The sequence below is a fragment of the Sphaeramia orbicularis genome, unplaced genomic scaffold (genome assembly GCF_902148855.1).
Source record: "Sphaeramia orbicularis unplaced genomic scaffold, fSphaOr1.1, whole genome shotgun sequence".
NCBI classification, from domain to species: Eukaryota; Metazoa; Chordata; class Actinopteri; order Kurtiformes; family Apogonidae; genus Sphaeramia; species Sphaeramia orbicularis.
In genome coordinates this window covers 1-17,500 of record NW_021941613.1, presented here as the reverse complement: position 1 = coordinate 17,500, position 17,500 = coordinate 1, and the positions used below count along the sequence as shown (strand labels likewise).

General features: G+C 42.9%; 1 protein-coding gene across 1 annotated transcript in view; it reads left to right on the top strand.

Annotated features, from left to right (window-relative positions):
- LOC115416474 (probable E3 ubiquitin-protein ligase HECTD2) overlaps window positions 1-16,306 on the top strand; it is a gene marked incomplete at its 3' end in the record, with an annotated part of 41,964 nt that extends 25,658 nt beyond the window's left edge. Inside the window, exons 4-12 of the mRNA XM_030130248.1 lie at window positions 826-928; window positions 1,017-1,106; window positions 3,978-4,042; window positions 4,371-4,416; window positions 5,011-5,120; window positions 12,286-12,434; window positions 14,381-14,504; window positions 15,474-15,570; window positions 15,922-16,306. Of these exons, the coding sequence (XP_029986108.1) occupies window positions 826-928; window positions 1,017-1,106; window positions 3,978-4,042; window positions 4,371-4,416; window positions 5,011-5,120; window positions 12,286-12,434; window positions 14,381-14,504; window positions 15,474-15,570; window positions 15,922-16,306 (1,169 nt within the window). The remainder of the gene's footprint in view (window positions 1-825; window positions 929-1,016; window positions 1,107-3,977; window positions 4,043-4,370; window positions 4,417-5,010; window positions 5,121-12,285; window positions 12,435-14,380; window positions 14,505-15,473; window positions 15,571-15,921) is intronic.
- Window positions 16,307-17,500: the final 1,194 nt, after the last annotated feature.

Genomic DNA, 17,500 nt, shown 5'->3' with positions numbered 1-17,500 from the left:
ATTGGAGCCTTTGGTGGGCCACATTGGAACCTCTGATGGGACACATTGGAACCTTTGGTGGACCACATTGGAACCTTTGGTGGGCCACATTGGAACCTTTGGTGGGCTCCATTGGAACCTTTGGTGGGACACATTGGAACCTTTGGTGGACTACATTGGAACCTTTGGCGGGCCACATTGGAACCTTTGATGGGACACATTGGAACCTTTGATGGGACACATTGGAACCTTTGGTGGACCACATTGGAACCTTTGGTGGGACACATTGGAACCTTTGGTGGACCTCATTTGGCCCCCATGACGCAGGTTTGAAACCCCTGAACTAGAGTCACATGACCAAAACCTTAACGATAATAATCTTGCCGTGGACCAAAGGGACTGGTGTGTCCGTCCGACATTAAACATCAGGTGGTTAAAGTCGTTAAAAGGAACCGGTGTTAAAGTCGTTAAATGGAACCGGTGTTAAAGTCGTTAAATGGAACCGGTGTTAAAGTCGTTAAATGGAACCGGTGTTAAAGTCGTTAAATGGAACCGGTGTTATGGAACCGGTGTTAAAGTCGTTAAATGGAACCGGTGTTAAAGTCGTTAAATGGAACCGGTGTTAAAGTCGTTAAATGGAACCGGTGTTATGGAACCGGTGTTAAAGTCGTTAAATGGAACCGGTGTTAAAGTCGTTAAATGGAACCGGTGTTAAAGTCGTTAAATGGAACCGGTGTTAAAGTCGTTAAATGGAACCGGTGTTATGGAACCGGTGTTAAAGTCGTTAAATGGAACCGGTGTTAAAGTCGTTAAATGGAACCGGTGTTAAACTCTGTCTGTCATCAGGGAGGACATGGAGCGTGCCGGCCAATCAGGCGACTGGAGGGAGGTCCGGGAGTTTTACCTGACCACCTTCGACTCCTTCATAGAAATCAACGCTGCCTTTAAGGTAAACCACGCCCACAGGAAGAAGTTGTACTGTTTTTGATGCTAACGAACTTTCACCGGACTTCGTAACTGTTTTTTTTTCCCCACAGCGAGAGGCGAACGGCTCCTTTAACACGATCGACGACTCTGGAGTCAACGCCAAGTTCGTCAACGCTGTTTACGACGCTCTGCTCAACACAGTAAGAGTCGATAAGGACACGCCTCCTGACACATGATTGGCAGAAGTACTGATAAAGTAAAGGACTGTGGGAAAAGTAGCAGATTTAAATGTTATAAAGCAATGTATATTAGCAATATTAGCAAACGTAGATATTAGCAAACACACACACACACACACATACATACATACAATTATACTTAGGTCTATTTATTTAATATTCTTATAACTTTGTTTGTTTGTTTGTTTGTTTGTTATCTGTTTTTAATGTTATCTTGCAGTATAGTTATTATTGTACTTTTTTTTTACTGTGGAGCGTTCTTCAGAAGGACATAGAAGGGTGAATCCCACTGCACACACACACACACACACACACACACTGTGTTTGGAACAGGAGCTGAAGGTGGACATCAGCTGATGCCGATCTGAAGAAGAAAGAAAAGGAAAGAAAAAGAGTCAAAGTTTGAAAGGCTTTGAAAAAGTCTAAAATCCAACGGCTGTGACAGACGTCTGTAGCAGCTGCTCATTTGCAAAACCAGCTGAACATCACGTCATTTTCATAGAGTTTGAAATATCTTAAACCTGGGGGGGGGGGGGTTCTACCTGACTGAACCCACCTTTGAATATCAATACTAGACCGCCCAGAGAGAGAGAGAGAGTTGTGACCAAGGTTCAAATAGTTTTGGAGTTTTCATTCTAGTTTAGTTGTATTTAGTTTAGAGCTTTTTTTCTCTAATTCAGTTCATTTTAATTAGTTTTTAGAGCAGGTTTGATAATTTTTATTAGTTTTTTTCTAAATATTTATTTTTATTTTAGTTTTAGTTGTAGTTCAGTTGTAGTTCAGTTGTAGTTCAGTTGTAGTTCAGTGGTCTCTTTTCTCTTCTTCTCTGTGCTCCTATTCAAATCAATCCCAGACAGGACTCTGCTGCTTTAGTCTCCATGTTTCCAGGTAGAGTGGGGACCAGAAGACGACTCTGTCGCATTTCCACTGCGTGGTATCGACTCGACTCGACTTGACTCGACTCGGCCTTTTTGCGTTTCCATTATGAAAAAGGACCTGGAATCTGGTACCTGGTACTAGTTTTTTGAATCTGGTACCTGGTACTAGTTTTTTGAATCTGGTACCTGGTACTAGTTTTTTGAATCTGGTACCTGGTACTAGTTTTTTGGAATCTGGTACCTGGTACTAGTTTTTTGTAATCTGGTACCTGGTACTATTTTTTTGTTATCTGGCACCTGGTACTAGTTTTTGTAATCTGGTACCTGGTACTAGTTTTTTGTTATCTGGTACCTGGTACTAGTTTTTTAAATCTGGTACCTGGTACTAGTTTTTTGTAATCTGGTACCTGGTACTAGTTTTTTAAATCTGGTACCTGGTACTAGTTTTTTGGAATCTGGTACCTGGTACTAGTTTTTTGGTCTCTCCTCTGCTGAGGTTCCAGTCGATACTAAACCGTGACGTATAAACAGTGCAGACCACTGATTGGTCAGACAGTTTTCTGTGCCCCGCCCTTTTCCAGTCCATCTGTGGCTCCATGAATCCACATGAGAACAGATGAACTAGACCAGGGTCGGTCCAGGGTCGGTCCAGGGTCGGTCCAGATTCAGTCTGTGGTGGAAGACGCAAACATTCAGACCAGACAACAGGCAACGAGCCAGTTTTCAGCAACTCTGAGCAGACGACACAGAAATAAGGCGCCGCATCGCTATGACGACCAGGTCCTGTAAAGTCAGTAGTATCTGGGATGGAAACGGTCTGAGGGAATACTGAGCTGAGCCGAGCCGAGCCGGTTCCACGTAGTGGAAACGCGGTATAATCAACCACGAGTGATGTGAAGTGACTGACCATGAAATGTCACATGTTGCCAACAGCTAAAATTTCTCAAGTGAAATAAATCGATTTTATATTCATCTGACATTGACAAAAATGAAAACGAAGGGAATTTTATCCATAATTTTTATCCGTTGTAGTTATTTTTATAAACACACAATACAATTTCAGTTAGTTATGTTTTTTTTTTCTTTTAATTATAGTTTTTATTTATTTCAGATAACGAAAATGTTTTGTCAGTTCTAGTTTTCGTCATTTCATTAGTTTTCGTTAACGATAGTAACCTTGGTTGCAACACACTTTGATGTTGTTGCTACGGTGATCAAGTGGTTCATGTAAGAATTAGGGCTGTGTATCAGCAAGAGTCTGACAGTATGATACAAATCCCAATACTAGGATCACGATATGATATATCATGATACTGTTAAAAAGGCAATTTTTTTTTAAATGATTATTTCCTTGAAGAATTGAATTCCATCATAAATCTGCACAAATCCTAAACACATTTGTATTTGATCCCAACAGGATCTAATGTTCTATCAGCAAATGTTCCAACTGTGTTCAAACTGAAATTCTGTTTTACAGACATTCCAGTTTCAGATCCTGTTCAAATGTTCAGATTCAGTTAGTTCACAACTAACATCAGAACAGGATTTGAGTTCAATCCCAACAAAGGAACCAACATTATTAAATAAAAGAGTGTGAAATAAGAATAAATAAAATTTAAACAAAAAACAAAAATGAACCTCCACAAGATCTGCATTTGAAGAAATACCTAAAAATATTGATACAGTACTTCTTAATATCAATGTAGTATTGTGAAATGAAATATTGTGATATCCTACTATATAGTGCATGTTTTGGTCCCGCCCCATGTCCCATCAATGTCTGACGCGTGTCCCCATGTTGCACCACGGGAGGGTACTATTGTACAATAGCACCACGGGTACAATGCTGCTAGTAGTTTCATTTTTTTAAACATGTTTTTTTTGGGTGTTAATGACATTTAGAAATGCTTTTGTGTGTCAGATGAAATGCTGTTTGTTTTTTTTTTGGTTTCAGCCTCAGGACATCCAGAAGTCAGTGCTCAAAGGGATCATCAACAGCCTGTTGAGGGAGTGGAAAGGGTGAGAAGCATTGACATCCAACTGCAACCTTTGACCGAAGACACCATGGTGTTCGGATGGAGATGAAAATGGACTGAAATATGAACCATGACCCAGAAACCGTCTGAATATTGACCCAAAATACTGTCACTGATGAACGTACTGTAGTTGAACCTTTATTTCATTATAACGTTAGTGAGAAAAGCACTTCTAGAGTTAAACAGATGCGTTTCATTCATATTTTTCAGTAAATCAGGTTGATGTGTGTCCATGAACTAAAGTAAACAAAAGCAGGTTCTGGTTCTAGGATGGGACTGATGATGGTTTTTCTGCTGCCTTTTCCTTCCAGGCCTCGGTCTAAAGATGACCTTCGAGCTTATTTCATCCTGGTTCAGGTGAGACGGGATCTGTTCACATTTGGTATGGATGTGGATTTGGACTGAACCACCAGCTGATGGGATTTTGGGGTTAAAGGTCAATGTTTTTGGCTCCAAGTCCAGAACTGAAGCTCAACCTCACTGTGAATTCATCAGGTCAGAACAGATGTTTCTGTCCGACAGTCAGCTCCATGTTCCTCTGAAAGTGGACACCACGTCTGACCCCTGACCCCCTAACCCTGACCCCTGACCCTGACAACACAAAAATTGCAATTAAAAACAATGAGGGAAAAAAATCATCAAAAACCAAGGCAGAAAATAAAAGTTTTAAATGGGTTGTAAATAAATAAAATTGTATATTTCATTGTATGTATTAACTCTGTGGAACGAGGCAAAAACCACCTCGGCTCAGTGTAAAAATGTCCAAAACTCCAGGACTTTTGCATCAATATTTCCTAAAGTCAAACATTTTTGGACATGAAATGACAGATTTGGACCAAATGTTGATTTTCTGAGTTCTGTTTGTGGGATTCCTCTGGTACGAACTGAACGACTAATTCTATGGAATTCTCATTGTGTTGTTTCGTGTTGTGCTGTTGTGTATTTGTGCAGAACCCCCAGTACTCCAGTATCAGTACCTATGTGATCTACGCTCACCTGCTGAGGCAGATCTCCGTTCTGTCGGAGGCCGACCACCACTTCCTGGTTCACTGGTTGAAAAGGTCAGCTTCACCCTCTGTTTGTTTGTTTGTTGCTTCACTCTCTGTTTGATTTTTTTTTTTTTTTTTTTTTTGCTTCACCCTCTGTTTTCTTTTTCTTTTGCTTCACCCTGTTTATTTGTTTTGGTTTGTTTTGTTTTTTTTGCTTCACCCTGTTTTTTGGGGTTTTTTGCTTCACCCTCTGTTTTTTTTGCTTCATCCTCTGTTTTGTTTAATTTTTTTTGCTTCATCCTCTGTTTTTTATTTATTTATTGTTTTGCTTCATCCTCTGTTTTTTTATTTGTTTTTTTGCTTCACACTCTGTTTTTTATTTATTTATTGTTTTGCTTCACCCTCTGTTTTTTTTTTTTTGCTTCACCCTCTTTTTTTTCGCTTCATTCTGTTTTTTTGTTGTTTTTTTTTTGCTTCACCCTCTTTTTTTTTTTTGCTTCATTCTGTTTTTTTGTTGTTGTTTTTTTTGCTTCACCCTCTTTTTTTTTGCTTCATTCTGTTTTTTTGTTGGGTTTTTTTTTTTTTGCTTCACCCTCTGTTTTTTATGGGTTTTTTTTGCTTCACCCTCTGTTTTTTCATGTTTTTTTTTTTTTGCTTCACCCTCTGTTTTTTTTATGTTTTTTTTTTGCTTCACCCTCTGTTTTTTTATTTGGTTTTTTTGCTTCACCCTCTGTTTTTTTATTTGTTTTTTTTTTTGCTTCACCCTCTGTTTTTTTAATTTGTTTTTTTTTTTCTTCACCCTCTGGTTCATCACTCATGTTTTCTCAGTTTACTCCTGGATCTGCAGCAGCTGTTGGTCAACACTCATGTCTGTTTTGTAATTCCACTTTCCTGGAGCTGCAGTTCGATGTCTTAACTCGCACTTTGTAAATTCATCCTGCAGACCAGATCAGATCCTTTGGCGGGCTGGTTTTGGCCCCTGGGCCTCATGTTTGACACCTGTGGTCGATTCACTAAAGTTCTTCCAAGCCTAAAAAATGAATGAATGAATGAATGACTTTATTTTTGGTTTTACATTGATCATTGTACTCAGTACATCAATTGTAATAAACATAAAAACCAGAAAAGGAATAGGCTAGAAGCAAAAGCTTATTTTTTTGCCTCTCCTTTAAACCTAATATTTATTTATTTATTTTTATTTAACCTTTATTTACCCAGGCAAGCAATTAAGAACAGATTCTGATTTACAAATGCAGCCTGATCAAAGAGCAACGGCTCCTTGAGGGGAAGGGGGTGAGGAGGCTAAAAGTAAGAAGTAAAAACAAGCTTAAACAATTACAAAAACAAATAGTTAATAAATAAATACATTACAACAATGACAGTGAGACATGTTAAAGACAAATACTCAACAGGTGCAACAGTCAACTCAAATTTGTTCCAGGTTTTGCTTAAAAACAGTGAGAGATGTGAGGACAGTGAGTTTGAGGGGGTTTTGTAGAACGTTCCAGTCGTTCGCTGCAGCAAATCGGAAGGCACTGTGACCGAAAACAGTGTGGGCTTTGGGGATAGTGAGTCTGATGAGCTTATTGGACTTGAGATTGAGTGCAGAATGGGAGAGGTGAAGAAGGGAGGAGGGGTAAGGAGGGGTTTTTCTGAGTAAGGTTTAGTAAATGAGCTGGAACCAGTGACGGAGCCGTCTGGTGTGGAGGGAGGTCCAGTCAGCTAAGTTCTACAGGTGACAGTGGTGAGTGGAGAAAGGAGCACCGGTGACGAAACTGACGGCAGAATGGTGGAGAGGGTCAAGTCTGCTGAGGGTGGAACGAGAAGCCATCCTATAGATGGAGTCACCATGATCAAATATGGGCAGGATGGTCATTTTAACAAGTAAGTGTTTGGCTGAACGGGTGAAGGAGGTCTGATTCTGACACAGAAAGCTCAAGTGAGCTTTGACTTTGGACTGCAGGTGCTTCATGTGGGTGGTGAAGGAGACGGACGAGTCCAACCTCAGACCAAGGGATTTATAACAGGTCACAAACTCCAGTTCAGAGCCATCGGCACACAGGATTTTAGGGGCAGTGGTGGAATCGTGTTTCCGGTCAAAAATAATGCATTTGGTTTTCTTGGTGTTGAGGGAAAGATGCAGGCTGTGAAAATACTGCTGGATAGAACTGAGACTGAGCTGCAGTGTGGATGCTGCGGAATGGAGAGAGGGGCCCTCTGAGTAGAAGATGGTATCGTCAGCATATAGGTGGATCTTGGAGTTACCGGCGTTCTTGGCTACATCGTTAATGTAGATGGAGAACAGTGTTGGGCCCAGGATGGAGCCTTGGGGCACCCCTTTAGTGATCGTGAGAGGGTCAGACAAGATGTTTTCAGTCTTCACTTGCTGAACTCGGTTGTTTAGATCGCTGGTGAACCAGTTGCAGGAGTGTGATGACAGACCAATGGTGGTGAGCCTCTGCAGGAGGATGGAGTGGTTGACAGAATCCAAGGCCTGAGATAAATCGATGAAGGCAGCGATGCAGATTTACTTGGAGTCCAAGGAAGTAACAATGTCATCCAAAACCCACAGAGTAGCTGTGGTGCACCCGTGGCCTGGCCGGAACCCAGACTGAAGGTTAGACAGAATATTGTTTGAAGCCATGCAGTGGCTAAGCTGTCTATGAACCAGTTTTTCTAGGACCTTGGCCAGACACAGCAGAATGGAGATGGGTCAGTAGCAGTTGGGGTCAGAGCCTGAGCCACCTTTAAAGAGTGGAAAGACCAGTGCAGATTTCCAGTCTGTGGGAAAGACAGACAGTTCCAGACACATATTAAACAGCCACGAGATGGGGACGGCAATGAGCGGAGCAGCAACTTTTCAAGACCTGGGATCAAGCCCATCAGAGCCAGCTGACCTGTTGGAGTCCAGTTTGGTGAGTTCCTCTAGAACCTCCAAGGTCAGGATGGGTCTAAAGGAGAAGGTGCCAGAGCTGGAAGTCGTAGGTGAATGTGATGCAATGGGGGACTTGGCAGAGAAGACATGGGCTGAGTTGACCAAGTGTTGGTTGAGAAGCGAAGCCATATGAGACTTATCAGTGACAACAGAGTCACCAAAGGACATTGCACTCGGAAAATGCGGGGAAGCGAGTTTGTTTTCCATGGACTGGACTGTTTTCCAGAATGCCTTGGAACCAGATCCACAGTGCAGATGCAGATGAAGGAGATTTCAAATTGTACCGGTTGGGCTCTGAAATAATTTGCGAGAGATTTAGTGCGTCAAATTGTTGAATGACCGTATCTGGGGGGTTAGTCAAGTCCCAATTTAGGCCACCAAGGAGAATAAACTCAGAGGAGATGTGTGGGGCCAGAAGTTCACTGAGTACAGTTAGAGAGGATAGTGGGGCAGAGGGTGGTCTATAACAGACAGCAACAGAAAGAGAGAAATTATTTGACAGTTTGATCTTTAACACAAGCAGTTCAAGAAGCTTGGGAACAGACTTTGACAGTGACACAGAGCGTTGCAGATGATCTTTTACAAAGAGAATCACACCCCCTCCCTTGGTGGCTCTATCTTGGCGAAAGACACAATAACCTGGTATTAAAATGTCAGCATCTGCAATGCTTTTCTTAAGCCATGATTCAGAGACTGGTAAAACATCAGGATCTGCAGCGTGTACCCAGGAATTTAACAAATCGAGTTTAGGTAAAAGACTACAGATATTGATATGTAAGAAGCCCAGAGATTTACGCTGACAAAAATCATCAAATACCAGACTAGGAGCAGTAGGACTAATATTAACTGTAGCAGGCCCAGGATTTGGATGAACATTGCCAGAGATGGCCAACATGAGAGGGATTAGCATGCGATGAAAAGCAGTGCTAAAATGTTGACAGCTTTTATCTTTCATCGGGGACTTGGTTGAAATGAAAGAGTTGGGGACAAATAGCTGTTGCAATAACAAGTTTGAAGACAGTGGAACAAGAAATGTAACACACTGAGTAGGGGGGGCAACAAACACAGTAGTCCAAAGGGATGAGATAATCCTGGGTGGAAAATTTAAGTACCACGTTAAGTACCACGGCCATAGGATGACAAAAGAGGTAACAATGTCTGTTGAACAGGAGGTTGTAAGGGAGTAGTGAGAGTTCCAGGATCCAGGGCAGTTAGAAGGGAGAGTAAGATGATGAAAAGAGGCATCTTTGATCACCAAAAAAAAAAAAATTACAGGAAGAGGCAGCAATGGGTCAGCCACCTGGCCGGTATATTCTGGTAGTGGACAGTCAGCTGTTTGAATATAAAGCAGAAATCAAGTATTTATTCTCCAACTCCTTAGCGAATCTGGTTGAAGTACTACAGACACACAAACGCTCTTTAATCGGACAATCCCTGAACGCACCTCAATCCAGGAAGTCACAAAGTTTGTTGTTGATCCATCCAGATTTGTCTGTACCCGGTCCGCGGACCACAACTTGTCCTCGCATTAACACGGTCCGTCCTTCCACCGGTTCGGTCTGTAGTCCGTGGCTGGAGGTGCACTGTTGTCGCAGCGGATCTGCGCGGAGCCCAACCCAGGCCGAAGTCTGGGACCGGGACAAGTTCGCCGAATACTGGAGGTCAGAGGTTGTGTTGGATGTGGATGTTCCGCTCATGGAGCTGTGGATGGTGGAGGACATCAAAGCGGTGCTGATCCTGGTTGTCGTGGCGACAGGGTGGTATTGTAAGAACTTAAGGTGCTGTTAAGATTCCGTTTCTAATAAATTACAGCCTTTTTTCCATGTCTTGGTAAAATATCTGTTAAAAGTGAACGCCATCAGAGGGTGAAATCTATTATTTCTCTGTAGTGGCGTATCGTGTTGTCTTTTCCGAGCGTCTGGTGTCTTCCCATGATGCACCACAGAAACTCTGCATACATCAACTTAATAAAAAATAAAAAACACAACAACAAAAAACATCTACCATCTCAATTCAATATTTCTGAATAATTTTAAGTTCAAGGCACTTTTTTTTAAACTTCACCAAAGGAGTGAATAACTTAAATGCATCATAAGCTCCATCCCATAATTTCACCCCCCACAATCCCAGTCCATCTAGACTTCACATCTGTCCTCACTTTAATCCACTCACAGATGAAAATCTCTGAAATTCCAATTACTCTCTCTTAATTCCAAGAAGCATGACTGATATTTGAGACAAAAAAAGAGAAAAACAGGAAACAGTGGTGTGATGTTTTTATGGAAGTCCATCTGTCTCATCAGATTTTGAATTATAAAAGCCATTGAATTTCTAGCACTGAATTTTTTTGCACTGAAATTAAGTATCTGAATTTTTTGTCTCTGAATTCAACTATGTTAATGAATTTAGAATTACAAAAATTCAGATGCAAAAAAATCAGATACAAAAATTTTTTTTATTCTAAATTTATGAACATAGTTGAATTCAGAGACAAAAAATTCAGATACTTAATTTCAGTGCAAAAAAATTCAGTGCAAGAAATTCAGTGGCTTTTCTAATTCAAACTCCGATGAGACAGATGGACTTCCATGTGTTCTTCTGTTCTCTGTGCCTCCGTCAGCAGCTTTCGGGTCGGGCCGCTCCTCCTTCTCCGCTCCAGTCGTTCTAAACGCGTCTACATGTTTCAGTTCCACATCCGTCCTAAAAGCCTGAAGCAGCAGATGTACGTGAAGCGACTTCTCTTCTTGTTCTCTGTGATTTACAAGCCAGCTGCTTCAAATTACAGGTTCCCTTTGGTTCTGCTCAGGTCCAAAACCTCCCATTTCTGCATCAAAGCTGCTTTTTTTTCTTCTCTGCGGTAGTAAGCGTCTATTTTTGGGCTTGTGTATATTTTGGGGATGGTGTTGTTGTGACGGTGCCAGGTGGAACCATGTGACTCCTGTGGAACCATGTGACCCGTGTGGAACCATGTGACCCGTGTGGCCCATGTGACCCGTGTGGAACCATGTGACCCGTGTGGGACCATGTGACCCGTGTGGAACCATGTGACCCGTGTGGCCCATGTGACCCGTGTGGAACCATGTTACCCGTGTGGGACCATGTGACCCGTGTGGAACCATGTGACCCGTGTGGCCCATGTGACCCATGTGGAACCATGTGACCCATGTGGGACCATGTGACCCGTGTGGGACCATGTGACCCATGTGGAACCATGTGACCCATGTAGAACCATGTGACCCGTGTGGCCCATGTGACCCGTGTGGAACCATGTGACCCATGTGGAACCATGTGACCCGTGTGGGACCATGTGACCCATGTGGAACCATGTGACCCGTGTGGAACCATGTGACCCGTGTGGGATCATGTGACCCATGTGGAACCATGTGACCCATGTGGAACCATGTGACCCATGTGGAACCATGTGACCCGTGTGGGATCATGTGACCCGTGTGGAACCATGTGACCCATGTGGAACCATGTGACCCGTGTGGGATCATGTGACCCGTGTGGGATCATGTGACCCGTGTGGAACCATGTGACCCATGTGGAACCATGTGACCCGTGTGGAACCATGTGACCCATGTGGAACCATGTGACCCGTGTGGCCCATGTGACCCGTGTGGAACCATGTGACCCATGTGGGATCATGTGACCCGTGTGGAACCATGTGACCCATGTGGAACCATGTGACCCGTGTGGGATCATGTGACCCGTGTGGAACCATGTGACCCATGTGGAACCATGTGACCCGTGTGGAACCATGTGACCCATGTGGAACCATGTGACCCGTGTGGCCCATGTGACCCGTGTGGAACCATGTGACCCATGTGGAACCATGTGACCCGTGTGGAACCATGTGACCCGTGTGGAACCATGTGACCCGTGTGGGATCATGTGACCCATGTGGAACCATGTGACCTGTGTGGAACCATGTGACCCGTGTGGGATCATGTGACCCATGTGGAACCATGTGACCCATGTGGAACCATGTGACCCATGTGGAACCATGTGACCCGTGTGGGATCATGTGACCCGTGTGGAACCATGTGACCCATGTGGAACCATGTGACCCGTGTGGGATCATGTGACCCGTGTGGAACCATGTGACCCATGTGGAACCATGTGACCCGTGTGGAACCATGTGACCCATGTGGAACCATGTGACCCGTGTGGAACCATGTGACCCGTGTGGGATCATGTGACCCATGTGGGACCATGTGACCCGTGTTGAACCATGTGACCTGTGTGGGACCATGTGACCCGGTCTAATGCTCCTCCTCCTCCTCCTCCTCTGTCTGTCAGGCTTTCGGCGCGGCGCTTCAGGCAGCTGGTGGAGCGCCTCCTGCAGTTCATCTCCACCCGTCTGTTTCCTGCTGAAGCGGACGAACTCCCTCCTCTGGCCAAGTGTTCCTGGTGGATTCCATCTGCCACCAAAGTGCTGGGACTGTTCAGTGAGTCGGACTCACCCTTCACATTCACATTCAGAAAACTGGATTTATCCCCCATCCCATCTGTTCATTTGCAGTTTTACCACAGACATCAGTCTCATCCAAAGTCCACTGTGCACAAATACAAGATCATTAAAAGCAACAACTAAATGCATTGAAATAATCAATGAATAATCAATAAATACCAATGCAGACTAAAAGACTTATGCTGCCTTTCCACGATGTGGAACTGACTCCACTCCACTCTGGTACCAGGTCCTATTCCAGACCCTTTCCACTCTGGTACCAGGTCCTATTCCAGACCCTTTCCACTCTGGTACCAGGTCCTATTCCAGACCGGTTCCACTCTGGTACCAGGTCCTATTCCAGACCCTTTCCACTCTGGTACCAGGTCCTATTCCAGACCGGTTCCACTCTGGTACCAGGTCCTATTCCAGACCCTTTCCACTCTGGTACCAGGTCCTATTCCAGACCGGTTCCACTCTGGTACCAGGTCCTATTCCAGACCCTTTCCACTCTGGTACCAGGTCCTATTCCAGACCGGTTCCACTCTGGTACCAGGTCCTATTCCAGACCCTTTCCACTCTGGTACCAGGTCCTATTCCAGACCCTTTCCACTCTGGTACCAGGTCCTATTCCAGACCGGTTCCACTCTGGTACCAGGTCCTATTCCAGACCCTTTCCATTCCAGATCCTCCCTCTTTCCAGTCCCTGGTCGTCATAGCGATGCGGTGCGTTCCTTCTGTGTGCTCTGCTCACAGTTGCTGATAAACTCACTGGTTGCCTGTTGTCTGGTCAAACTCCTGCTGAATGTTTGCGTCTGAACCTCCTGGACAAACCATGGTGTAGTTTTACAGACTGTCATCATGTGGATTCACCTACTGACAGATTTACTGGAAAAGGGCGGGGCATACAGACCACTCTGACCAATCAGAGGTCTGCAGTGTTTACACAGTGTCACCTGTAGTACCTGGTCCCCAGTCCTGGAACCTCAGAGGAGGAGGTACCAAAAAACTAGGACCAGGTACCAGATTCCAAAAAACTAGTACCAGATTCCAAAAAACTAGGACCAGGTACCAGATTCCAAAAAACTGGTACCAGATTCCAAAAAACTAGGACCAGGTACCAGATTCCAAAAAACTGGTATCAGATTCCAAAAAACTAGGACCAGGTACCAGATTCCAGGTCCTTTTTCATAATGGAAACACAAAAAGACTGAGTCGAGTCTGTACCACATAGTGGAAACACGGGATAAAAGACCCTTTTGGTTCTGCTAACATTAAAAAAAATAAATAAAAATCATATAAAATGACTCAAATGGCTTCTGTCAGAGTTTAAAAGTGTGATAGCTGAAGGAATAAAAGATTTAGAATATCTGTTGGTTCTCCTCTGAGGAGCGCGGTAACGCCGGCCTGAAGGCATCAAGGCAAACTTCTGACGCTGTAACACATGGTGAGGAAGACTGGATGAAGGAAAACCAAACCTGCTTCCATCAGTCGATCGTCCTCACTGTTGTTCTGTGGGTTTTTAGGAGGTTTTGCCTTTTTGTCAACTGTCTTTCTTGTCACCTGCCTACGGACTACAGATGGAAATTAGCACTGCTGCTGCAATCTGACAGATTTACAGCTGCACCTGTTGGAGAGGTTCATTAATATGCACTGTCCCTAATTAATCAATCAATCCCTTATGATGGTCTGTGCTTTTCTCACCACCTGGAGCTCCCAGAGGGAAGACAAGTCTCTTAGTCTGAATCCGATGATCCTGGAGCATATTTTTACAACGGCGTGCAGACTGTTCTTGTCTTTCACAGTTAAAACATTGAACCAACAGATAAAAGACAAAGTTAAAAGGCTTTCAGTAAATGAACAATAAAAGTTCCTTTAAAATCTCCTCACTGGACGCACAGTCACATGTGGAATTAAAGCTCAGACGTGTCCGTTTGTCCTCAGATGCAGCCAACAGCGTGTCCTCTCCTCCCATCATGCCTTTCACCGACTTCTACAACATCACTCTGGACCACATAGACTTCATGGAGGAGTACAGGACGTGGCAGAACTACGGCAACTCCAACAGGTCAGTCCTGGCTCCGCCCACACCCATGAACCGGCCCGCTAAACGTTCCAGTCCAGCCCACGGGATGAATTTACAAAGTGTAAAAATTCCACAGTCTTGAATTGAATTAAGCAAAAAAAAATTGAATTAAGCAAAAAAAAAAAATCTTCAATTAAGTAAAAAAAAAAAAAAAATCTTGAATTAAGCCAAAAAAAACATCTCAAATTTAGCAAAAAATCTTTCATTGACAACTTCAAATGTTTGTCTTTGTTTTAGTGCAAAAAAAATCACATAAATTGTGAAACTCTTTCCATTTCCAAACTCTCCTGTACCAATAAAATGTGACTAACCTGAACAAATGTGTCCAACCTGAAATGTCTGTATTAAATTCAGTCCAGTTTGAACTCTTTTCTTCCTGTTCCTCAGTGTTTAGTGTCTTTGGAGATCTGATCCAGAATGCACATGGACTAATGAGAAGTGGAGGAAGAAGACTGAGAAAATTACACTGATTTTATGAAGAAATGTCCGTTTTTTCAGGTTATTCACATCTGTTTCGTTTGGATAGTTTATAAAAGTAAATATTTTCATAATTTAATGGGTTTTTTTGCACCAAAACGCAGACATAAATTGTCAGTTGTCATTATTTATAGTTTATTCTGTTCTGTTTTCCTGGTTGGGTCCACTGCAGATCAGATCAGACTGAATGTGGAACCTGAAAGAACAGGAGTTTCAGAATCTTGGTCTAGAGGTTCCAGTTCAAACAGTCAGTTCTAAAGGTTCTTGGTACTGTTGGGTTTTTCCGGCTCATTTAGAACCCAGTTCAGTCCAGTTCAGTCCAGTTTAGTCCAGTTTAGTCAGTCCAGTCCAGTCCAGTTCAGTTCAGTCCAGTTTAGTCCAGTTTAGTCAGTCCAGTCCAGTTCAGTGCAGTTCAGTCCGTATATTAGACATGCCTCTCTGGGTTATTAACTGTCCATTTTTTCCTCTCATCAGGTTTTCTTTCTGTCAGTTTCCTTTCATCTTGTCGACGGTGGTGAAGAAAGCCATCATCCAGAAAGACTCGGAGCAGCAGATGATCAGCCAGGCCAGGGTGAGACCCACAAAGCCCCACACTGGACAGGACCCGGTGGCTCACTGAAGTACCTCTGGTCCTCTGGGTTCTATTTACTCTTATTTACAGCCATATTTGGGCTCCAGGAACCAACAGCACTGGAGTTTATGTTTATGGTCCTGCAAAGGGGGACTGGAGGTTTATGGTCCTCTAAAGGGGGACTGGACTGTTCTACTGGTTTCTCGGTGTTCTAGTTGGTCTTTCTAATATTCCACAGAATCAGCTGCTTGAAGACTCATTGTTCCGTCCTAGCGTCCTCATAAAGTATGTATAGAATGCAGGTGCGTCCCAGTAAAAGCTCTTATTTGTTATTCTTTGTGTGTCCAACAGCAAAGCCTGGTCAGTAAAGTTTCTCGCAGGCAGAGAGTGGACATGAACCTTCTGTTCCTCAACATTAAAGTACGACGGGCACAACTCCTCAGCGACTCACTGGATGAGGTCAGTCCGAACTCAAACCACTGCATCTCACATGGGTTTAGGACAAGAAACTCTACCTCCACCACAAAAACACAACATGGGATTATAATTTACTTATTTTTATTTATTTATTTGCATATTGTAAAACAGCAAAAAAAAAACACAAAATTAAACAAGAACATTCAAACCAGTCACATTATTGTGCAGGAGAGGTTAGAAGCAGAAAAAGGCTTCTATGAATACCTCCCCAGAAATGAACAATACACAAGAAAAAAAGAGAAAAGAATAAAACATGCAATATAACTGAATTAATAAACTAAAGTAAAAACAATAAAATGTAATCCACATTACAAATCATCAAATACAAATCAAATGATACACAGCCTTATGTTTTTTCATGAATTCCAGTCCTTTGCAGATGTTTTTTTTAATAATGATGAAGTAGATGTTGATTAAAGTTCAGGTCATAGATTATTCCACAGGTTTGGTTTCACCATATTTAACAGAATACTGACAGACTGAAGTTCGACAGTACAGAAGATAGAATTTGCTTGAATATCATGTAGGATAATTGTGAATAACAGAAGACGACATAAAGAAATTCTGAAAAACTTTGGGAAGAATGAGTTAAGTGACCATATTTGGACATGAAGACACAGGTCTGGAAAACATTCACATCCAAAACTGAGAGAAGTTTGAATTTTTTGGAAAGAGGAGCAGATGAGTGGAGTCTGTTGGAAAAGCTGATCATTCTGAAACACGTCTTTTGAATTAGGAGAATTTTATTGAGATGTGTGGGACAGGTTGACAGCAAAACAGTACTGCACTAAATAATGTCAGGATAAATGAAGCAAGAATAAAAAGTCAAGAAACAGGAATGATTTATCGATGAACGGACTCTGCTCCAAATGCCAGCTGACTTCATGGTTTTTTTACAGACAACATCAGTATGAGATCTCCAACTCAATTTTTCATCTACAGTTACACCTATAATGGGCAACATAACGAGGCCACTTACTTAATTTAAAAAGAAAAAGTCAACAATAGGTTGGTGTAAAAGCTGAACTGAAAGTTTGTTTCCCCAAAAATCTGAAAGACATTCGGTTCAATTCAAGTTTATTTATAGAATCCATTTAAAAACAACGGTGGACCAAAGCACTGTCCAGAAACCAGCTTTGGATGGAGTGGTGATCCATGACCCCACTGACCAGGGCGCAAGGGGCACACAACCAGGGATGGGAATCCAGAACCGGTTCTTTTTGAGAACCGGATCCCAGTAGCTTGATTCCTTGGAATCGTTTGCCTGCTTAATGATTCTGCTTATCGATTCCACCTTAGTTGTGCATGCACGATGATGTCACATGTACGCTGCATTGTTTTGGTCAGAACGAAGACAACATGGAGTTGAAAGAAACTGTCCACACAGACCACACCAGGTCCAACCAGACCACACCAGGTCCAACCAGACCACACCAGGTCCAACCAGACACAC